Source organism: Anomaloglossus baeobatrachus, chromosome 2 (assembly GCF_048569485.1).
Source record: "Anomaloglossus baeobatrachus isolate aAnoBae1 chromosome 2, aAnoBae1.hap1, whole genome shotgun sequence".
NCBI lineage: Eukaryota > Metazoa > Chordata > Amphibia > Anura > Aromobatidae > Anomaloglossus > Anomaloglossus baeobatrachus.
Window position 1 is genome coordinate 217,782,128 of NC_134354.1, and position 25,411 is coordinate 217,807,538.

The 25,411-nt window shown below is 45.7% G+C and overlaps 1 protein-coding gene across 2 annotated transcripts in view; it reads right to left on the bottom strand.

The window, feature by feature from the left end:
- Nucleotides 1-25,411, bottom strand: part of TRIM33 (tripartite motif containing 33) — a 253,401-nt gene that overhangs the window by 54,693 nt on the left and 173,297 nt on the right. For both annotated transcript variants that reach the window (XM_075335611.1, XM_075335610.1), the window contains exons 11-12: nucleotides 24,960-25,160; nucleotides 9,444-9,588 (exon numbers count right to left, since the gene is read on the bottom strand). In XM_075335611.1, coding sequence (XP_075191726.1) covers nucleotides 9,444-9,588; nucleotides 24,960-25,160 — 346 coding nt within the window. The remainder of the gene's footprint in view (nucleotides 1-9,443; nucleotides 9,589-24,959; nucleotides 25,161-25,411) is intronic.

Genomic DNA, 25,411 nt, shown 5'->3' on the forward strand with positions numbered 1-25,411 from the left:
GACATGTCTTCACTCCTATTCTGCATCTTAGAAAGGTCCAATGACTAGGAACATAAAGCTACCTCAAATATTTTAGAAACCATCTTTTATAGAAGAGCTACAAAATTTATGTTCAACCGACATGTGCCTGTAACAGTCAGAGATGGATCGTAGATAAATCCACAGCTGTTAACCAGGTAAATCCAGCTGTCAATCTCTGAAAACGGGATTTAACATGCGCCAGAAGAGAGTGGCTCACTACCTGCTATCATTGGCAGCCCTGTGACATGATTGCGGGGAGCCGATGGGTTCCAATGACAGCCATAGGTCAGCTGATTACCCCTGTGTGTCTGTCTTGATAAACCTGTGAACATTGACTGCGATCCGGTGTTCATAGTAAGTCATACTTTCTGCTGTGTTCATGCATTGCACTGTACAGTAAAACTATCAGAAGATGGCAGCTTCAAATCCCCATAAGGGGACTAGTGAAAACAGTAAAAAGTGAGACAAAGAAAAATACACATTTGGTATCAGAGTTCAGAAATGTTTGATCAACATATAAAATAAATTAGTCTGATTAGTAAACCGTGTAATTGGAAAAAAAAAAACACATTCAAAATGCCTGAATTACACTTTTCGTTGTCCGCCATAACATTGTAATAAAACACTATAACAGGTGGTCAAAACATTGCATCTACCCAAAAATGGCATCATTAAAAACGGCAGTTTAGGGCGCAAAAAAATAAGCCGCCACACAGCCTCAGATCCTGAAACACAAAAACGTTGCAGGTCTCCGAAAATATTGCCAAAAACTATTTTTTTTTTTACATACTTCAGATTTTATTTTTTTTCACTACTTAAATTGAAATAAATCTATACATGTTTGTTATCCACAAACGTAAGGAATCATATTGCCAGGTCAGTTTTACCATATAGTGAACATGGTAAATGAAACGTGACTTCCGGTGGTTGCCATGGTAGCACAGGGTCATCTGATGATGCCTGTAGCCATCATGAGTCACTCTCTTTCTCAATGCCGGTAGAGGGCCAGCAGCATATCTGCAGATCTCAGCTGTGTAGCTGTGATCTGGAGAAATCGGAATGCGATTAGATTGCTGATCGCTATAGTCCCCTAAGGCAGAGGTCCCCAATTCCAGTCCTCAAGGCCCACCAACAGTGCAGGTTTTTGGGATTTCCTTAGTATTGTACAGGTGTTAATGTAATTACCTGCCCAGGTGCTGGTTCTAACAGCAGTGCAATGCTAAGGAAATCCTGAAAACATGCACTGTTGGTGGTCCTTGAGGACTGGAGTTGGGGAACCCTGCCCTAAGGTGCCTAGTAAAAGAAAAAAAAAGTTAAAAAAATTAAGAAAAATAAAAAACCCTAAAACTTTAAATCATCCCTCATTCGCCCCATTGAAAATTAAAGGGTTAAAATAAATAAAAAATACACACATTTGGTAGCACCATGTTCAAAAATGTTAGATCAAAATATAAAATTAATCTCATCGGTAAACGGCATAGTGGCAAAAAAAAATCCAAAACGCCATAATTACGTTTCTTTGTCGCCGCAAATTTTGCGCAAAATGCAATAACAGGCGATCAAAACAAAGCATCTGCGCAAAAAATTATACCATTAAAAAAGTCAGCTGAAGACGCAAAGAATAAGCTGTCACTGAGCCATAGATCCCGAAAAATGAGAACGCTACGGGTTTCTGAAAATGGCGCAAAAAGTGCGCCACTTTTTTTGGACAAACTTGTGATACCTGTGAATTTTATTTTAACCCCTTAGATAAAAGTAAACATTCGTGTTTGGCGTCTACAAACTCGCACAGACCTCAGGCATCACACCCACACATCAGTTTTACCATATAGTGAACATGGTGAATAAAATATCCCAAAAACTATTGTGCGATTGCACTTTTTTTTGCAGTTTTTCCACACTTGGAATTGTTTTGCTGTTTTCCAGTACACTATACGGTAAAACTTATGGTTTCATTTAAAAGTACAACGCGTTCCATAAAACACAAGCCCTCATATGGCAAGATTGAAGGAAAAATAAAATGTTACGGCTCTCGGAAGAAAGAGGGGGAAAAAAAAGAAAACACGAAAAAATGCCTGGGGGTGAAGGGGTTAAGACATTAAAAAATATTATATACAGTCAGGTCCAGAAATATTTGGACAGTGACTGAATCTCTACGATTTGGGCTCTGTCCAATCTTAATTTTTTAATTAAAATGAAACAATTGAGATGCAAGAGAAGTCTTTCAGGATTAATTTACCTGTTTGAGCAAAAATATCCTATGAAACGTTTAGGAACTACAACCATTTTTCTACAAAATCTCAATTCAGGGGCTGCTATCTCCTCTCTCAGTAATGGGAAAGTCTTCACTGAATACAGATTTTACTTCAGAATTGTGAATTTTGATACTGACCAGTTCTGGCAGAGAAAGAAGTAGTTTGTCTGATAAGATAAAAGTTGCTTATTTTCACGTGTATGATTGATTTACAAAATAAAAAAATCACCGTTACGTTTAAAGGGGTTGTCCGACATAACAAAAATGTTTGAGTTTAAGCTAATCTGTGCTGTATTGTCATATTAATCACCCCTACATTGTTATTTTTTGTTTTCTAACTTTTGTTCCTCTTGAATTATACCTTTATTCTCTGCAGCGTCTTGTTTACATTCAGCTCCAGCAAACATGACCACTTCCTGTGCAAAACCTCCCAGTCACAGCTGGCACCGCCCGGCCTCAGTGTCCAGCCCCACCCCAGTGTCCAGCCGCACCCTCTGCCCGCCCCCTGCACACACATTCCCTGTCAGTATATTCTGCCCCAGCACCTGACCTCTCATCACTACAGGGCAGCACACTACAGGGCAGCACACTACAGGGCAGCACACTACAGGGCAGCACACTACAGGGCAGCACACTACAGGGCAGCACACTACAGGGCAGCACACTACAGGGCAGCACACTACAGGGCAGCACACTACAGGGCAGCACACTACAGGGCAGCACATTACAGGACACTACAGGGCAGCACATTACAGGGCAGCACATTACAGGACAGGACACTACAGGGCAGCACATTACAGGACACTACAAGGCAGCACATTACAGGACACTACAGGACAGATCACTACAGGGCAGCACACTACAGGGCAGCACATTACAGGGCAGCACATTACAGGGCAGCACATTACAGGGCACTACAGGGCAGCACATTACAGGGCAGCGCACTACAGGGCACTACAGGGCAGCGCACTACAGGGCACTACAGGGCAGCGCACTACAGGGCACTACAGGGCAGCGCACTACAGGGCAGCACACTACAGGGCACTACAGGGCAGCACATTACAGGGCACTACAGGGCAGCACATTACAGGGCACTACAGGGCAGGACACTACAGGACACTACAGGGCAGCACATTACAGGACAGGACACTACAGGGCAGCACATTACAGGACAGCACACTACAGAGCACTACAGGGCAGCACATTACAGGGCAGGACACTACAGGGCAGCACACTACAGGGCAGCACACTACAGGGCAGCACACTACAGGGCAGCACACTACAGGGCAGCACATTACAGGGCAGCACATTACAGGGCACTACAGGACAGATCACTACAGGACAGATCACTACAGGGCAGCACACTACAGGGCAGCACACTACAGGGCAGCATATTACAGGGCAGCACATTACAGGGCAGCACATTACAGGGCAGCACATTACAGGGCACTACAGGGCAGCACATTACAGGGCAGCACATTACAGGGCAGCACATTACAGGGCAGCACATTACAGGGCACTACAGGGCAGCGCACTACAGGGCACTACAGGGCAGCGCACTACAGGGCACTACAGGGCAGCACACTACAGGGCACTACAGGGCAGCACATTACAGGGCACTACAGGGCAGCATATTACAGGGCACTACAGGGCAGGACACTACAGGGCAGCACACTACAGGACACTACAGGGCAGCACATTACAGGACAGGACACTACAGGGCAGCACATTACAGGACAGCACACTACAGAGCACTACAGGGCAGCACATTACAGGGCAGGACACTACAGGGCAGCACATTACAGGGCACTATAGGGCAGCACACTACAGGGCAGCATATTACAGGGCACTACAGGGCACTACAGGGCAGCACATTACAGGGCAATACAGGGCAGGACACTACAGGGCAGCACACTACAGGGCACTACAGGGCAGCACACTACAGGACACTACAGGGCAGCACACTACAGGACACTACAGGGCAGCACATTACAGGGCACTACAGGGCAGCACATTACAGGGCACTACAGGGCAGCACATTACAGGGCACTACAGGGCAGCACATTACAGGGCAGCACATTACAGGACACTACAGGGCAGCACATTACAGGACACTACAGGGCAGCACATTACAGGACACTACAAGGCAGCACATTACAGGACACTACAGGACAGATCACTACAGGGCAGCACATTACAGGGCACTACAGGGCAGCACACTACACTACAGCATTGCAAATAACAGCCCCACATCGGGCTCTGCACCCCACATCAGGCTCTGCACCGCATACACACACATCGGGCTGTGCACCGCATACACAAACATACATACACACACACACATCGGGCTGTGCAACACACACACATCGGGCTGTGCAACACACACACATCGGGCTGTGCAACACACACACATCGGGCTGTGCAACACACACACATCGGGCTGTGCAACACACACACACACACACACACCCCCCCCCATAGGGAGTACATACTCACCCGTCCTCGGTCTCCGCCGCTCCTGCACGTTCGCGCGCTGTCTGTGCTCTGACGTCACCGCTGTGCTGAACAGAGCTCAGACAGCGGAAGCGACAGTGATGAGAAGCAGCGCTGCGCTGCTTCTCATCAGCACTTTCAAATGTACCGGCATCGGTGATCTGTGATGCCGGTATATTTGAATGTGTGATCCTGAGCAGGGGCGCCGGTGCTGGAGCTGACACCATGGCAGCCGCCGCCAGGCCCCGCTGCCAGGTCACGGACCTCCCACAGCAGTGCAGGGGGAGGTGCGGGGGAATGTGTTGGAGGGTGCAGGGAATGAGGCGGGGCTCATCGCACTGTACAGCCCAGCAGGGAGGCGACATGCTGTTTCCACATTTGCATGTCAACATGGCCCTGCCCATGTAGACGTGCAATGACCGGAAGCAGCAAAATCGCGGCAGGAGCGGTCACATGACCGCTCTGAGCCGGGGGAGAGTGGCTGACAGCAGGGCAGGTAAGTGGTCTCTATCTACTTACCTGCCCCAATGTAGCCCAATAGGGAAATAATAAAAAAAAGCAAATTAAGCCGGATAACCCCTTTAAGCATGTTCACATTTTGCATATTTAATTTCCCAGAGGAGCACTGCATGGCTCATAAGCCTCCTCACACCCAGGTATGCTAGGCATGTCACGCTCCACAAGAACATTACCCCTTGGATCCCAATGTTAAAGGGGTTATCCGGCTTATGTTGAGTTTTTTTCATTATTACCCTATTGGGCTACATTGCGGCGGCAGGTAAGTAGATAGAGACCACTTACCTGCCCTGCTGTCAGCCCCTCTCCCCCGGCTCAGAGTGGTCATGTGACCGCTCCTGCCGCGATTTTGCTGCTTCTGGTCATTTCATGTCAACATGGGCAGGGCCATGTTGACATGCAAATCTGGAACAGCATGTCGCCTCCCTGCTGGGCGGGTACAGTGCGATGAGCCCCGCCCCCTTCCCTGCACCCTCCCACACATTCCCCCGCACCCTGTACTCTGCCCACAACCTCCCCCTGCACTTCTGTGGGACCCGTGACCTGGGGGCGGGGCCTGGTGTCAGCGCCACCACCGGGCCCCCTGCTCAGGATCGCACATTCAAATATACCGGCATCACAGATGCCGATATATTTGAAAACGCTGATGAGAAGGAGCGCAGCGCTGCTTCTGATCACTGTCCTGCTGTCTGTGCTCTCTTCAGCACAGCGGTGACGTCACTACTGTGCTGATATGGCCAGAGCACAGAAATAATAATAATAATAATAATAATAATAATCTTTATTTCTATAGCGCCAACATATTCCGTAGCGCTTTACAATTCAGGAGGATCATATACAAACAAGTAACAGTTATAGAAATACAATATTTAGAGGGGAAAAAAAAATACAACCCTGCTCGTGAGAGCTTACAATCTACAATGAGATGGGGGGAGAGGCAAGGTTCAAGTGCTTATTTACAATGACAATCCAACCATCTCACGGAAATGGGGCTGGATAATGGTTTCCTGGACCAGTGGGCCCGAGCCTTGAGATGCCTTTGGGTGCCATGGAGTTTGATGTGGAGCTATGTTGTGAGAGGTTGTAGAGGGACTATGTGAATCGAATCTGATTAGGGAGTGTGATAGGCCGCCCTAAAAAGATGCGTCTTTAGGGTGCGTCTGAAGCTGAGTAAGTTGTGATTTGTCCTAACTTCTTGGGGTAGAGCGTTCCAGAGGGTTGGTGCAGCTCGGAAGAAGTCTTGGATCCGGGAGTGGGAGGTTCGAATTAGTGTGGATGTTAGTCGAAAGTCGCTTGCAGAGCGTAGAAAGCGCGCGAACGTGCAGGAGCGGCGGGGACCGAGGACGGGTGAGTATGTACTCCCTATGGGGGGGGGGGGGGGGGGCGGTCGGTGCACAGCCTGATGTGTGTGTGTGTGTATGCGGTGCACAGCCTGATGTGTGTGTGTGTATGCGGTGCACAGCCCGATGTGTGTGTGTGTGTGTGTGTGTGTGTGTGTATGCGGTGCACAGCCCGATCTGTGTGTGTGTGTGTGTATGCGGTGCACAGCCCGGTGTGTGTGTGTGCGGTGCACAGCCCGGTGTGTGTGTGTGCGGTGCACAGCCCGATGTGTGTGTGTGCGGTGCACAGCCCGATGTGTGTGTGTGCGGTGCACAGCCCGATGTGTGTGTATGCGGTGCACAGCCCGATGTGTGTGTATGCGGTGCACAGCCCGATGTGTGTGTATGCGGTGCACAGCCCGATGTGTGTGTATGCGGTGCACAGCCCGATGTGTGTGTATGCGGTGCACAGCCCGATGTGTGTGTATGCGGTGCACAGCCTGATGTGTGTGTATGCGGTGCACAGCCTGATGTGTGTGTATGCGGTGCACAGCCTGATGTGTGTGTATGCGGTGCACAGCCTGATGTGTGTGTATGCGGTGCACAGCCTGATGTGTGTGTATGCGGTGCACAGCCTGATGTGTGTGTATGCGGTGCACAGCCTGATGTGTGTGTATGCGGTGCACAGCCTGATGTGTGTGTATGCGGTGCACAGCCTGATGTGTGTGTATGCGGTGCACAGCCTGATGTGTGTGTATGCGGTGCACAGCCTGATGTGTGTGTATGCGGTGCACAGCCTGATGTGTGTGTATGCGGTGCACAGCCTGGTGTGTGTGTATGCGGTGCACAGCCGGATGTGTGTGTATGCGGTGCACAGCCGGATGTGTGTGTATGCGGTGCACAGCCGGATGTGTGTGTATGCGGTGCACAGCCTGATGTGTGTGTATGCGGTGCACAGCCTGATGTGTGTGTATGCGGTGCACAGCCTGATGTGTGTGTATGCGGTGCACAGCCTGATGTGTGTGTATGCGCTGCAGAGCCCGATGTGGGGCTGTTATTTCCAATGCTGTAGTGATGAGAGGACCGTGCTGGGGCAGAATATACTGAAAGGGAATGTGTGTGCAGGCGGCGGGCAGAGGGTGGGGCTGGACACTGGGGTGGGGCGGTGCCAGCTGTGACTGAGAGGTTTTGCACAGGAAGTGGTCAGTTTGCTGGAGCTGAATGTAAACAAGAAGCTGCAGAGAATAAAGGGTGAATTCAAGAGGAACAAAAGTTAGAAAACAAAAAATAACAATGTAGGGGTGTTTTATATGACAATACAGCACAGATTAGCTTAAACTCAAAAAATTTTGTTATGTCGGACAACCCCTTTAAGCATCTGAAATGTATGTTCGATGGGGTCGAGATCTGGTGATCGACTTGACCACTGTAGAATATTCCACTGCTTTGCCTGGAAAAAACTTCACAGTATGTTTTGGATCATTGTCCATCTGTACTATGATGTGCCGTCCAATCAATCTTGCTGCATTTGGTTGAATCTGAGCAGAATGTATCACCCTGTACACTTCAGAGTTTATCCGCCTGCTTCTGTCTTCAGCCACATCATCAATAAACACTAGAGACCCAGTGATATTGAAAGCCCATGCCATCACACTGCCTCCACCACGTTCTACAGAGGATGTGGTGTGCTTTGAACCATAAGCCGTTCCAAGCCTTCTCCATACCTTCCTCTTAAAATCATTCTGGTACAGTTTGATCTTAGTTTCATCTGTAAGAACTGGGCTGGTTTCTTTAGATGTTTTTCTTCGAAGTTAATCTGGTCTTCTATTTTTAAGACTGATTAATGGCTTGCACCTTGTTGTGAACCCGCTTTATTTACGCTCATGAAGCCTTCTCTTCATAGTAGATCTAGATACTGAAACACCTACTTCCTGGAGAATGTTCTTCACTTAGGCCAAGGGTGGGAACCTTTTTTCTCCCAAGGGCCATTTGGATTTTTCGCAGTTTTTTTTCTACCCAGCCCATAGGCCGGCATTGTGGTCCTGCGCAGGCGCAGATCAAAGTACTGTAATGCGCAGGCACGAGGAAAGGTGAAAGACCGCCCATGCACATGCGGCCTGTGTGGATGATGACATCACCCGGGCTGTGTAGAAAGAGGACTGTGATCGCTGCACAGAGCATGCGCCGGACCTGAGAGCAACAACACCCATCGGACCGGACTGCCCCCTAGGTGAGTATTAAAGCCCTAGGTGAGTATTAAAGTGGTTTTTTTTACATTCTACAGAGGAGCCTGGGTTCTTATATACTGCATTATGGAATACTCTGTATATAAGGGCTCAATGTTGGTGGCCGTAGGTTATAGGGGCCAAATCTGGTGACAGGTTCCGTTAAAGAGCTAGGCAAATCAAAATGGAGGCACACTCAGATGTATTTATAGCAGTAGCCATTAGCACCTCAAAGCTGAAGAAAAAGCAGAGCTGTGTACTTCCTGAGGAAGCAATTGAGAACACACGAAACGCGTGTTGGGGGGAAGCAAGGTCTGTGGGTCACTGCTTGTTGCACCCTATTATGGGTCAGACTAGCCATGTTGTATACATGTCAATTTGGTACATATACTTCTAATATATATTTTATTTTAAAGTCATTACACTTTACAATTATATCCAGGTTGCAATACAGCTGCATTGTCATCTATGATCTGTTGCCATCATCTTGTATTTCTTGGCACTAAAGACGTCTTTTTATACAATATATATATTTTTAGCTAAAACTCTTTTTGCCTTTATTGTTCAAAGTATGCACATGTCTCAAATGAAGACTAAAGCCACTAAATTACTAACCCGTTGAGCCAGGGGACATGGCAGATGGTCCTGGAGATGGATTCATAGTGCTTGTAGGCTGTGGAAGTTGATGCTGATGTTGATGACCCATTGAGATGTACCTACTTAATAAGTTGTCTAAATTGCTTGACCCAGCATCTTCCAACTGCAAGATAAGAATGAAACAGGACTATGTTAGAGCACTACAACAGGAGACTTAACACATTTAATCACCAGATTTGAAATTTTATATACCATTACATTAATCAGAGCTGGTGAGGTGTACTTATATTTTTATGTATGCAGGTTACAAAGCGGTTTCTATGCTGCAAGTTTCAGTGAGAGTTTCGCCTTACCATAAGCCTATATCTGAACACAATTTTACACTTAGAAATTGAATCCACCTAAATATTCAGCAAGTTAGGAGATAAATTGATTTACTTCTCTACTTCCATAATCCAGATTCATAATTCTGCACGCCAATGTCAGCGCGTCCTCAGGTTTCTAATAACGTCGACATGATTTATTCATATAGCAATAAATTGCATTTAGTCAGTCAAAAACAAACTGGCAACACGTGATGACTGTGGGCCATACTAAAGCCAATGCTACAAAACAGCCATCATTAATTATCCCGACTGCACTGTTGGGACTCGGCCAGGAACTTTACAGAACGCCTGAGGATCATCAGATGGACTTTTATGGACTATTGAGAACCACACAAAATTGCCGCCGAGTCGAAAGTAATCCCATAAATGTTTTACTATCTAATGTTATAGGTACATATGCTGTAGCGCCAGTTTAATACAAATGCAAGAGAAATATGGAGAGGTGAAAAAAAATGCAAATTGTATTCTGGACATTTCACCACTGTATATATTCCAGAATGTCTAGGGGAAAATAAAGTCACTAATCTTCTCTAAGGCTACATGCGCACGCTGCAGTTTTGTCGTAAAAAACCCTGTGCACTTTGTCCCAGAGAGCCTAAACATGTATATAAAAAAAAAAAAAAACCCCGCTTGTAGTGATTCTGCGCTTTTGGTTCGTTTTTTTAATTGATGCATTTTTTAGACCAGGACTGTAAAGTCCAATTCCCTGAGGTTCAAACTACCCAAAGTGCTGGGCCAGAATTCCCAGGAAATTCTATTTGTTGTTCCGGATTGGGCACTCTGGAAATAAAAAAAAAAAAAATAGTAATGAAGCAAGCGCACTATACTTACCAAATCACTGACGCAGCTGTACACTGCTGCCACTGTCACTCCTCCTTCTGAGGCTGCTCATTAAGCTTATGCATATTCACAGAATCCCCTGCCTGGCGTCTGTAATTGGATGCAGGCAGAAAGCACCCCCAAGCCTGTGTGCAGCCTGTCTGATGCTTCCAATCACAGACCCAGTCTGCGGGTCTATAGCGTACAGTAAAAATAAACAATTGGTGTAGGGTCCCTCCATATTATGATACCCAGCACAGATAAAGGCCACAGCTACAGGCAGGCTGCAGCCCCCAGCCGTGCGCTTATCTTGACTGCGTTTCAAAATAGGAACAGAAAGCAGCTTATTTTTTAATTTAAATAATTAAAAAAAAAAACCAAAACGGCATGCAGTCGTACCACCCCCCCACCCCCCAAATTTGATAACCAGCCAAGATAAAGCCAGACAGCTGGAGGCTGGTATTCGCAAGGTTATTGGGAGCCTAAAGAAATAAATAAATAAATAAATAAAAAAAGGCATGAAAAAAGCAACTTATGCCCATAGCCTAACTTTGGTACAGGTCTGCAAATAAACCTGGAGCTCCTACAGGATGACCTGAACCTCATATCTCCTAAAGATACAGAAAAGTGGTATACACATTTTCAAGATTTTTTAAGCAGAATCAGCTTTTGAAAAAGACGGGTTAATTTTTGCAGCATTTATAAACACTACAAAAAGAAGCCCGAGGTCTTCAGTTTGTCTTTTTGAGTTCCCCATAGACTTCCATATTTAGTCTGTGGCATCGTCCAAGCCGTTTGCGTCTTTTGAAACCTGAAAAAGGTTAAAGGACGATCAAAACACTGAACATATGAACAGCATGTCATTTTAAACACAAATGTATAGCTTCATTCCTCTGAGCATTTTTAGGGGGCTCAAACCCACCACACTGAATCTCTAGTAATTATATTGTTGCTAGAAGCCACAACTTCCATTGCTGTAGAAAACCACAGGAAAGAAATAAATGCTGCAGCCTGTACAACTAACAGTATCCATTATATCGGCGGACAATCTATCACCGGATGATATATCTTTCCTCTCATACACGCCTAGGCGATGCCATAGGATTCCCTGAAAGGGAAAGGCGGTAGACCAAAATACCTGGAAACCTACTACACAACAGAATTACTCTGAATAAAGAGGACCTGGCACAGCTCATAACATACCTTAAAGGGCTTTTCTGGGCTGAGAAGAAAAGTCTGCAATCAATATAACTACAGACTGTATAAAGCACATAATGTCCCAATGCCCCTGTATTAGGAATGGGGCGGGTCACGGGACAACTAGATTCTCATTTGCTTCTGTCAATATAAAATTAAGAATGGCAGCTGAGAGTCTGACCAAGATCAGAAATCTAAAATGTCCTGCAACCATTTAGAGCCATTTACGGCAAGTATAATTTACCAAAATCGCATACCAGTATTCACAACACCGCCAACCCGCACAGGGACTACAGGGAAATCAGACACCGTAGACTGTTGAATCCTGACAGTGTGCAATGAGCACAGAGTCACTATACAATTTTCTCTCTCTAAACATCATAAGCGTTTTTTAAATCCCTTTGTTAGGGTTCATGTATGAGTGTATTGCATTTAGCCACCGATAGGAGTTCTCAGCTCTGCTCCGGCATTATGTGAATGCAGTTGTGACATTGCAAATCATACAATAGTTGCTGAGTTGGTCACTTTTTTTAAATGTTCTAAATGCAAAATCTATGGGAATTTAGAATGAGACTTTGTTGCCTTTTTTCTGAGTCCCATGGACTTGTATTGGAAAAAAGACTTCACACATCCGGCGCCTTACAAAATTCGTTATGTGGTGCCGGAGCGACTGGACCAGGACCAAAAACAGATGAACACACCAACTGGTGAGCATGTAACTACTGTACATGAGATATTTTTTTTTTTAATGTAATAAATTAAAATTATATATATATATATATATATATATATATATATATATATATATATATATATATATATATATATATATATATATATATTTGCCTTATTCTGTCTGTCTTGCTCCAAAATCGTGTCGTTACAGTGACAACTGTCGGATTGGCCGCTGGGCTCGGCCTGGCCCCGCCCCCACGTTGGCACGCTCGGCCCCGCCCCCATCACACGTTGCCCCACTCAGCCCCGCCCCCGGCGACCCGCTCGGCCCTGCCCCCGGCACACGTTAGCCCGCTCGGCCCCGCCCCGGCACACGTTGGGCACCTATAGACCTCCCCCCAGAACTACTCCTCCCATTATACTCCTCTCCCCCCAGGACTATTCCTCCCATTATACTCCTCTCCCCCCAGGACTATTCCTCCCATTATACTCCTTTCCCCAGGACGACTACTCCTATTATAGTCCTCCTATTATACTCCTCTCTGAGTATAATAGGAGGACTATTATAGCATGGGGGATGGAGCACAATGGGGGGGGGGGTGCAGCATGGAGGATGGAGCACGATGGGGGGTGCGCAGCATGGGGGATGGAGCACGATGGGGGGTGTGCAGCATAGGAGATGGAGCACGATGGGGGGTGCGCAGCATGGGGGATGGAGCACGATGGGGGGTGTGCAGCATGGGGGATGGAGCACGATGGGGGGTGTGCAGCATGGGGGATGGAGCACGATGGGGGGTGTGCAGCATGGGGGATGGAGCACGATGGGGGGTGTGCAGCATGGGGGATGGAGCACGATGGGGGGTGTGCAGCATGGGGGATGGAGCACGATGGGGGGGTGTGCAGCATGGGGGATGGAGCACGATGGGGGGTGTGCAGAATGGGGGATGGAGCACGATGGGGGGTGTGCAGCATGGGGGATGGAGCACGATGGGGGGTGTGCAGCATGGGGGATGGAGCACGATGGGGGGTGTGCAGAATGGGGGATGGAGCACGATGGGGGGTGTGCAGCATAGGGGATGGAGCACGATGGGGGGTGTGCAGCATGGGGGATGGAGCACGATGGGGGGTGCGCAGCATGGGGGATGGAGCACGATGGGGGTGCACAGCATGGAGGATGGAGCACAATGGGGGGTGTGCAGCATGGAGGATGGAGCACGATGGGGGGTACGCAGCATGGGGGATGGAGAACGATGGGGATGCGCAGCATGGGGGAAGGAGCACGATGGGAGGTGCGCAGCATAGGGGATGGAGCCCGATGGGGGTGCACAACTCTCCCCAAAACACACACACACCGCCACACGCGCAACGCACAACACACCCACACTGGGAACCAGAAACACCGCCCTACACAGACACACACAGACAACGCCGCACACACACCCAACACAAACACAGCGGCATACACAAATACCGCACACACACACATTGCACAAAACATACCGCCCCCCCCCAAAACACACAAACGCACCCCACAGCCACACAAACCGCGCAACACACACACAATGCTGCAGACACACAGCGCTCCGCAAACAACGCAACACACAAACACCGCTCTCACCCCCCCCCCGACAACACCCACATTTACAGCGCCCTACACAAACACTTGGCAACTGCACACAACAACATCTATATCTATCTATATATATCAAAAATCATACATTAACTACACAATATGTAAATTCTAGAATACCCGATGCGTTAGAATCGGGCCACCTTTTAGTATGTAATATATATCATACATACATACATGTATATGTATATATATATATATTATATATATATATATATATATATATATATATATATATATATATATATAAATAAAATACACAATATCTATATATGTACACTCCCCACTCATAATATACATTACCTTTTCATGGAAGAATACTGAAGATATGACACTGATACAATGTATAGTGGTTAGTGTACAGCTTGTATAACAGTCTAACTGCTGGAAACAAAGTGTTTTAACTTCATTGTTGTCCAATCAAAGGATAAAATATTTACAGAAATGTGACACGTGTACTCACTTTTGTGATAAAATGTATGTAATCCTTAACAGAAAACAAAAACAAAATCTGGAGTAGTGCTTTAAAATAACTCGGGCATCTTTTTAATGTAGGACTGTGTTTTAGACAAATGGTCACTGAGACAAACCTTGTAGTTCATATAAAATTCCCTCTATCGTGAAAACACATAAGGAAGCTAGCAGGTGACCCTTGGAAGCCTGCATTTTAGAAGCCAAAATTATCGAAAAAAAGGTCCAAGTGCAATAAAAAAATTCTTTTACATTCACTATATTTTGGGAAAATCAATAAAAGTGACAACCTCATAATGGTGGTTAATAGACGACTGCAGAACGGGACATTCATACTGGCACAAGTACAAAGGCAGATTGTACTAAATTAAAGCCACTTTTCTGATGAACATCAAACTGAGAAACTAAACCTGTGCACCATGTAGCTCTGAGCAGAGGATGCACCAAATATTACTCAACATTTTCAGTAGTATTTTTTAGTTAGAAGAGTACGTAATTTGTAAATATATTAAGATTTGTAATACTAAAGGAACAATAAGGCTATATGCCCATGGGACAATGTACCCGCGGATTTTGTCGTGGAAAACCTGAGGATTTATCTGGATTTTCCAACTATATCCGCAGCTTTGCGCAAGTAGAAACACTCCCCATGTTATCCTATAGGATTTAGGGAGTGCTGTATCACTGCTGTGGTATGTGCGACTGCGGAACATGGTGCGGATTTCCCGCAGCCGCATGTAACTGCATGTTAATTATTCATGCGGAAATATCTGCGGAATTCCCGACCCTCCACTATGGAGATAGAGGCCGGGACCTCCGCAGGTATTTCCGTACTTGTCCCGCAGGTTTACCGCAACAAAAATGCTCAAATCTTTGAACAATGGATAGCTGCGGATTCTGGGCAGCAGCTGCGGTAAACCTGCGACAAATCTGCGGGTACGTTTTCCCGTGGGCACATAGCCTTAATGTTATGATGTCATATATAATGTCTAAAAAATAACGTTTAAGTCCCGCCTAACACAGACTAATGTTGGTCAACCTCACAGATATCGGTGGGCTTTGCTGATGTGTATGGGAGCCTCGGAAAATTGATGGTGCAGGGGGAAATATCGATGTGGCATTTCCAATTTTAGACTCCTAATAATATGGTCTGTTGGCGATTAGCCATTGCCAGCACGTCTGGAGATGGCCCTCATTGAGAGCACTGGAACGCTCCAGTGTTTGGGAGAGCTGACAGATTGTTGTTGTACAGCCAGCCATCTAATGTGAATGTTGGCTATATCATGAGTAATTAGAGAATTGTGACAATTCTAAGGCCCCTTTCACATTGCGCTTTTACCTACGTTCAGTGGTCCCATCGGGGCATCCGTCCAAACCACCCCTCCCCCACCCTGCAATATGTGTTTCGGATGAATGCGCCGACAGGACCATTGACTATAATGGAGCACACTCCGTTAGTGTTCTGTTTTGCACCATTTTCGGCCATATACGTTTTCTGCAGGCGGACAACAAAACGTAGACCACTGAACGCAAGTAAAAGCGCAATGTGACCGTAGCCTACAGTAAGTAGATCTTACATTGTACAGTAAAAAATTGGCAAGAATACAGTAATGCGAGTCTATACTCATGGTGATCGCTATAATATAAAAACCGGAGGACAAAGTGGATGTTATTGCAAAACAATACTATACTCGTGGTGATCGCTGTCTACCCCACTGATATAGTGTTTGATGTTCCTTACTGCGTGCAAACTATGGGGCGCCAGCATGGAGTAGGAGGCAGCAGTCTACTGTACTCTATTAAACATCTCCCTATTATTCGTAGGGTTTTCCCATTACAAAATGTGGAGTCATATCAGTATTAAATGCCAACATGCTCTGATCAGTGGGGGTTCAGACTGCCATGATCCCCTGACCTTACAATTCGGCGGCTACAGGTAGAAAAATCCCTTAACCCTTGGCAAAAATTATAAAAGCAAATTTCTTTTAATCTTAGATCTTCAAATACAAGTGCATCTCAATAAATTAGAATATCATCAAGAAGTTAACTTAAGTAATTCATTACAAAAAAGGAAATGCATATATTATATAGAGTCATTACAAACAGTGATTTATTTCAAGTATTTATTTCTCTTAATGTTGATGATTATGGCTTACAGCGAATGAAACCCCAAAAGTCATTAGCTCAGAATTAGATTATATAAGACCAATTGAAAAAAATGATTATAAACTCAGGACATGTTGTCCTACTGAAAAGTCTGTACAGTAAATGCACTCAATACTTGGTCGAGGCTCCTTTTGCATTAATTTATGCATCAATGCGGCGTGGCATGGAGGTGATAAGCATGTGGCACTGCTTAGGTATTATGGAAGCCCAGGTTGCTTTGATAGCAGCCATCAGCTTGTCTGCATTGTTGGGTCTGGTGTCTCATCTTCCTCTTGACAATATCCCATGGATGCTCTATGAGGTTTAAGTCAGGCGAGTTTGCTGGCCAATCAAGCACAGTGATACTATGGTTATTAAACCAGGTATTGGTACTTTTGGCAATGTGGACAGGTGCTAAGTTCTGCTGGAAAATAAAATGTCCATCTCCAAAAAGCTTGTCGGCAGAGGGAAGCATGAAGTGCTCTAACATTTCCTGGTAGACAGCTGCGCTAACTTTGGTCTTGATGAAACACATTGGACCTACACCAGCAGGTGACATGGCTCCCCAAACCATCACTGATTGTGGTAACTTCACACTAGACATCAAGCAGCATGGATTGTGGCCTCTCCACTCTTCCTCCAGACTCTGAGACCGTGATTTCCAAATGAAATGCAAAATTTACTTTCATCTGAAGACAACATCTTGGACCACTAAGCAACAGTCTAGTTGTTTTTCTACTTGACCCAAGAAAGACACTTCTGGGGTTATTAATTGGTCATGAATGGCGTGACACAAGGAACTCGACACTTGTAGTCCATGCCCTGGATACATCTATGAGTGGTGGCTCTTAAAGCACTGACTCCAGCAGCAGTCCATTCCTTGTGAATCTCCTCAAATTTTTGAAAGGCCTTTTCTTAACAATCCTATCAAGTTGTGATCACAGTTGCTTGTGCACCTTTTTCTACCACACTTTCCTTCCACTCATCATTCCATTAATACGCTTGTTTACAGCACTCTGAAAAGCCAGCTTATTTAGCAATGACCTTTTGTGGCTTACCCTGTTGAGTGTGTCAATGACTGCCTTCAGGACATCTGTCATGTCAGTCTTCCCCATGATTTTGTAGCCTACTGAACAAGACTAAGGGACCATTTAAAAACGCTTAAAACGCGTAAACAGCTTAGGCTACTTTCACACATCCGGTTTGAGCCCTGCGGCTCAATCCGGCTGTGAAAACTATGCAACGGATGCGGTGAAAACACCGCATCCTTTGCATAAGTTTTTACATGCGGCCGGTCCGGTTTTTTCCGGTTGCGGCATGCTACTGAGCATGCGCAGTGGAAAATACCGCATGCGGCGACCGGATGCGGTTTTTTCCGCATCGCGCCGCATCCGGCCTCCATAGGGATGCATTGAAAAATGCGCCGCAGCGGCCGGATGCGGCGCGATGCGGTGTTTTTTGCCGGAGCAAAAAACGTTGCAGGGTACGTTCGATCCGGCCGCCGCATCGGCTAAATCTGCCGCATGCGGCAAAAACCGGACCGAACGCAAGCCCCTACGGCACAATGCGGCACTAATGTAAGTCAATGCAAAAAAAAACGCAATCGGCGTTACAAAAGCCGGTTGCGGTTTTTCTGCAGAACGCCGTATTGTGCCGCAGAGCAAAAATCCGGATGTGTGAAAGTACCCTTAGGAAGCCTTTGCAGGTGTTTTGCAGTAATTCTAATTTTCTGAGATAATGACTTCTGGGTTTTCATTCGCTGTTAGCAATTATCAAAATTAACAGAAAAAAAACACTAAGGCTGCTTTCACACATCCGGTCTCATCAGTGCGGCTCAATCCGGCTGTGCAAGCTATGCAACGGATGCGGCAAAAACACCGCATCCTTTGCATAAGTTTTTACATGCGGCCCGTCCGTTTTTTTCCGGTTGCGGCATGCTACTGAGCATGCGCAGTGGAAGAAACCGCATGCGGCGGCCAGATGCGTTTTTTCCGCATCGCGCCGCATCCGGCGTCCATAGGCATGCATTGAAAAATGCGCCGCAGCGGCCGGATGCGGCGCGATGCGGGTTTTTTGCCGGAGCAAAAAACGTTGTAGGCAACGTTCCATCCGGCTGCGGCATCGGCTAAATTTGCCGCATGCGGCAAAATCCGGACCGACCGCAAGCCCATGCGGCAAAATACGGCACTAATGTAAGTCTATGCAAAAAAAAAAAAAAACGGAACCGGCGGCTAAAAAAACGGTTGCGGTTTTTCTGCAGAGCGCCGTATTGTGCCGCAGAGCAAAAACCGGATGTGTGAAAGTAGCCTTAATAGATCACTCTGTGTGTAATGACTATATAATGTGTTTCCCGTTTTGTATGGAATTACTGAAATAAATTAACTTTTTGAGGATATTCTACTTTATTGAGAATCATTTATATTATTAGTTATTATAGCCACAATCTTTGCCAGACACAGACGTGCTAGACAGAGCACATGCTAAATACAGGCATGCAGACAAATTCTTAGAATATACATGGATGCACCATAATCACCAAACATGTGCCATTCGCACCATGGTTGTGGTGGCCTCAAGCTGCTTCTAGTTGGCCTATAAATACATATATATTATATATAATTAATCTGAATCAGGCCCTAAACATCTAATAGTGGACTAATTGAAGGGAAAGATACCTATACATATTATGACTACAGAAGAACCCCAGTGACTGGAGCTCTGCAGCATGCTCAGCCATCTTTCCATTTATTATCTAGGCGACTGGCAGAACTAGTAGCGCAGCACTCTTGTTTTCAGCAGTCCCACAGACCATGAATGAAGCATAGGTGGAGCATGCTGCAGAGATCTGTTCACAGGATGGCAGGGCTACCCAGGGATCCCTAATCTATAAATGTGAAATATCTTGCTATTTTGGGAACAAACCTATAATTGCATTAATATACTTATTCTTTCCCTTATCCTATCCACCTTAAATATATACAGTTGAATCCATAAGGTTACATTCATTATCTAAAGTAGGGGACTCAAACACGCGGCCCGCATGCGGCCCCTCAGGGTACTTCGTGCGGCCCCCAGGCCCGTGCCCCCGTTCACTATAGCGGTAGGTGCAGGGGCCGCAGCCAGTGTCTGCACTATATGTCAGATGAATGTATTGCTGGCGCTGTGGTCTCGCGCCGGCAATACAATCATCTCACATAAATCACTGACAGTGACACTGCAGCTGCCGCGATAGTGACCAGGGGCCGCACGAAGCAGAGATGCGGCAGTGGAGGGAGCGCGGGACAGGTGAGAAGAATGATGTGTGTGTGTGTGTGTGTGTGTGTGTGTGTGTGTGTGTGTGTGTGCGCGCGTGCGTGTGTTGGACGTTAACCCCTTAGCGACCTATGACGTACTGGGTACGTTATGGCTCCCTGGTACTTATGGACCCATGACGTAACCAGTACGTCATGGCGAAATCGCAGCCCCGGTGGCTGTGATCACTGCAAATACCTTAGATTCGGGGAGGAGGGGACCTCAGGAGGGGTGGTGTCTCCTGCCCGGACCTACGGAGGCTGTGATTGGCTGAGCGGCGTTCGTCAGCCAATCACAGCCACTAATGTTTCAGCCATTGAAAAATCGCTGAAACATTGAAATCCAGCCAAGATCAGTGCAGCTGTAGCCCTGATCATTGGCTGGAGCTGGGTGACCTGTGTTTCACCCGCCCCCAGCTCTGATTGGAGAGACCGGCCTTGTGACCAATCTCTCCAATCACTGTGGATCTGGGGCTGCAGACCACTCCCCTCAGCTTCACTCCGGCATCTGTGGAAGGTGAGGGGAGCTGCTGACCCATTACTACAGGATGGGGACAAAGTGCGCACATTACTATGAGATGGGGACAAGGCTGGGGACATTACTATAGGATTGGGACATTACTATAGGATTGGGACATTACAATGATATACTTTTGGATGGGGACATTATTACCATAGTATGGGGACATTACTATAGGATAGGGACTAGGATGGGCACATTACTATAGAATGGGGACAAGGCTGGAGACATTACTATAGGATGGGGACATTACTATAGGATGGGGACATTACTATAGGATGGGGACATTACTGCAAGGGGACAAGGATGGGAAACATTACTATATAATAGAGATAATGCTGGAGACATTACTATAGGGTGGGGACAAGGTTGGCACATTACTAAAGGATGGGCACATTACTATAGAATGGGGACAGTACTATAGGATGGGGACACTGCTACAAAGGGACAATGATGGGGAACATTACTATAAGATGGGGGACAAGGATGGACACATTACTATAGATTGGGGACATTACTATAGGATGGGGACAAGGATGAACGCATTACTACAAAATGGGGACAAGTATGGGGAACATTGCTTTAGGATGGGGACAAGGATGAGCACATTACTGTGGGATGGGGCACAATACTACAAGGGGACAAGGATGGGCATGTTACAACAATATGGGGAACATTACTAAAAGATGTTGGTCAAAATTTCTATATAGTGCTAATTCTAAGACTATTAGTTACAAGAAAGGGATAAAATGTATAAAAAAAAAGTTTATATTTAAACAAAGAATGTGCACGTTTGCTATAATGAACAAGTGAAAATGTTCAAAATCAGTGATCCCAAGGTGTGTAAATATATATGTATATATATATATATATATATATATATATATATATATATATATATATATATATATATATATATATATATATTATATATGGTACTAATAAAAATGTCACTTTGTCCTGCAAAGAATGCGGCCCCCCCCCGAATTATTTTTTTTCCACTGTGCGGCCCATACACCCAGCAGAGTTTGAGACCCCTGATCTAAAGACACATTTGCATGTTTTTCTCTCTATCTGACCATGAAATCAGAATAAACCTTTCATGTTTTAGGTCAACTAGGAATACAGAAATTATTTAGATTTGCAAAATGCCAGAATAATTAGAAAATGTTTTAAGGCATTCTTATTACTTTCTGCAAAGTCAAAAGTTTACATACATTGGATTAGTATTTGGTACCATTGCCCGTAAACTATGACTTGGGTGAAACATTTTGGATATCTTTATACAAGCTTCACACAATTTGGACCCATTCCTCCTGCCATGCCTAAGTTGCTTTGCTTGCACCTGCCCTTGCAACTTTGTTCATAAATTTTCAATAGGATTTAGATCAGGGCTTTGTGATGGCCGCTCCAAAACATTGACTGTGTTATCCTTAAGTAACTTTGTAACCAGTTTGGCACTATGCTTCGCGTCATTGTCCATTTGAAAGACCCATTTCTGCCCAAGCTTTAAGTTCCTGGCTGATGTCTTGTCTTGAGATGTTGCTTTAGTATTGCCACAATCTTCTTTCCTCATGATACCATCTATTGTGAAGTGCACCAGTCCTTCCTACAGCAAAACCACTCCATAAAATGATGCTACCATCCCAGTGTTTCACAGTTGAGAGGTTGTTCTTAGGCTTTAAAGCTTCTTTTTTCCTCCTAACGTAACAATGGCTATTATTGCTAAACAGTTCAATTTTAGTTTCATCAGACCACAGGATATGTCTAAAAAAATTTAAGCTATTAATTCCTGTGTGCATTTGCAAACATTACTCTGACTTTTTTATTGTTCTTTCGGAGTAATGGCTTCTTCCTGGCAGAGTGGCCTTTCAGCCCATATTGATAAAGTACTTGTTTCACTGTGGTTAATGACACAATCTTACCAGCTTTCACCAGCATCTTCACAAGATCTTTTGCTTTTGTTCTTGAATTGATATGCACATATCTGACCAAAGCACATTCATCTCTGGTACACAGAATCATTCTTTCCTCAGGGGTATGATCGTTGGAAATTACCATCTTGCTTGTACATGCGTATAATTGTTTGTACAGATGAATGAGGCACCTTCAGGTATCTGGAGATTGCACACAAGCATGAACAAAACTTGTGCAAGTCGACAATTCTCTACCTGAGATCTTGCGTGATTTCTTTTAGACTTTCCCATGACGCTACACAGAAGCAGTGCGTTTCAGGTGTGCATTAAAATATATCCACAGGTATGTCTTAAACTCAGATGTTGCCAATAAACCTATCAGAAGCTTCCAAAGACATGACATCATGTGGACTGTCCCATATTGCTTAAAGGCATAGTACTCAGTGTATGTAAACTTGATTTTTCAGAAAGTAATAAAAATACCTTAAAACATGGTCTCTCATTCTGACATTTAGGAACAAAAATTATTTGTTTGCCAATTGATCTAAAATAGGAATTTCATGTCAGATAGTGAGAAAAACATGCATGTGTCTTTTTAGAGTGTCTATGTAAACTACTGGTTTCAACTGTACATTAGAGGGCACCTGACTCGTGAAAAAAGGTCATTAGCCTGCAGATATGGCGTCGATCTGCAGATTAATAGCATTCTGAACCTGCCGACACCTGCACATTATACACAGTTGCTGGGAGGAAATGCACTTTGAAACAGGAACGCTGCCAGGATGATTAGTAATGGTGGTGGTGTTTGTTCAGTCACTACTCTGTGTATGCGGAGGGGTAGCTGCAATCACGCCCCCTGTACTGACTGACCGCTTCCTCTATGCAGATTGCCTGTCTGTCAGTACGTGAAGGGGGGGGGGGGGGGCGCTACAGCCACCGCTCTCAATACACAGAGCAATGACTGAATCCGCAACAGCGCCGCCTCCATGACTGAAACCAAAATGCTGCTGGTAGGACTAGAGTTTATTTCCTGCCAAAAGAGGGGTGTAATGTGCAGGCGACAGGCAAGTTAATGTTATTAACCCCATATCTGCAGGGTATTAGCAATTTCCACAAGGCACGTTTCCCCTTAATGCTGCGTTTATAAGCAGAAGGAAGGTAGTATGTGACCCACACAGTCCTGCGGTGCAGAACTTTCAAAAATTACACTGTGGTTTACATTGTACTCTTTCTCATCCACATGTCACTGGAGGAAGAGGAGATTTAACACTGTGTAGTAGACGCTGTTGTGTTAACAAATAGAAAAGAACAGGTCCTGGCAGTCCTGCTACAGGAACATACTAATGAACACCCCAGGCCTAAATTCATGGTGCATGGAGGCAGAAGAGACGTAGGCTTATTCCAGCTTTATAATGACTCACATGCACTCTTCAGAGAGTTTTCAGCATGCAGGCACCTAACTCGCTATTGCAATGTATCAATAAGTATGAGAAAGAGCCTGTTATTTATCTTAGGAGGGTTAGGCTTCTCCCACCTGTGTATCCATTATATCTGTACATCTGGTGAGATGGAAAGCAGAAGACTAAGGGGAGGAGTCAAAAGTATCCAGACACGCACTGCTGGGCAGTAGTCAAGGTATCCAGACACGCACTGCTGGGCAGGAGTCAAGGTATCCAGACACGCACTGCTGGGCAGGAGTCAAGGCATCCAGACACGCACTGCTGGGCAGGAGTCAAGGCATCCAGACACGCACTGCTGGGCAGGAGTCAAGGCATCCAGACACGCACTGCTGGGCAGGAGTCAAGGCATCCAGACACGCACTGCTGGGCAGGAGTCAAGGCATCCAGACACGCACTGCTGGGCAGGAGTCAAGGCATCCAGACACGCACTGCTGGGCAGGAGTCAAGGCATCCAGACACGCACTGCTGGGCAGGAGTCAAGGCATCCAGACACGCACTGCTGGGCAGGAGTCAAGGCATCCAGACACGCACTGCTGGGCAGGAGTCAAGGCATCCAGACACGCACTGCTGGGCAGGAGTCAAGGCATCCAGACACGCACTGCTGGGCAGGAGTCAAGGCATCCAGACACGCACTGCTGGGCAGGAGTCAATGTATCCAGACACGCACTGCTGGGCAGGAGTCAATGTATCCAAACACGCTCTGCTGGGCAGGAGTCAAGATATCCAGACATGCTCTGCCGGGCAGGAGACAAGATATCCAGACACGCTCTGCTAGGCAGCAGAAGAAAGTCATTCCTATGCCTGGCTGCTCCGGTGTATAGCAAAATGCAGGAGATTTTTCTAAAAGCATAAACAGCCTGCATGATGCTTAAACAGCCATTATTGCGACCTGGTTCTGAGAAACTGTATACAACTGCTAAAGATTGACATATTACGATCCCATAATACGGCCTGTAAAAAGAAAGCAATTACAAACACTAACGCTACAAAAAAAAGCATGAATGGTTTAAGCCTGGCACACTGACCTGAATGGGTGGGATGTCAGGCAGAGAAGGAAGGTTCTCAGGATTTGTTACAGATGGAATTAATTCTATTGATGTAACAGATGGGCTGGTTGGGCCTCTGTTTGCATTTGCCATGGTTGCTGTAGTAGGACTTGTAGGATTGATTGCATTATTATGGATTGAGACTACTGGAAATGGACCAGCATGTCCAGGATTAGAGTGCTGTGGAAGAAAGGACAGACATGTAATAAAAGTCACTTTACTGGGCAGCAGAACATCAATCATACATAGTATACAAAGATTATCTTATGATGTGTTAATAGAAACAGGTAAACCATTAGTGTAGTCTGGTACTCTACTTCTAGACTAGAAGGTGGCCCGATTCTACGCATCGGGTATTCTAGAATTTACGTATTGTGTAGTTAATGTATGATTTTTGTTATATATATATATATAGATGTTGTTGTGTGTAG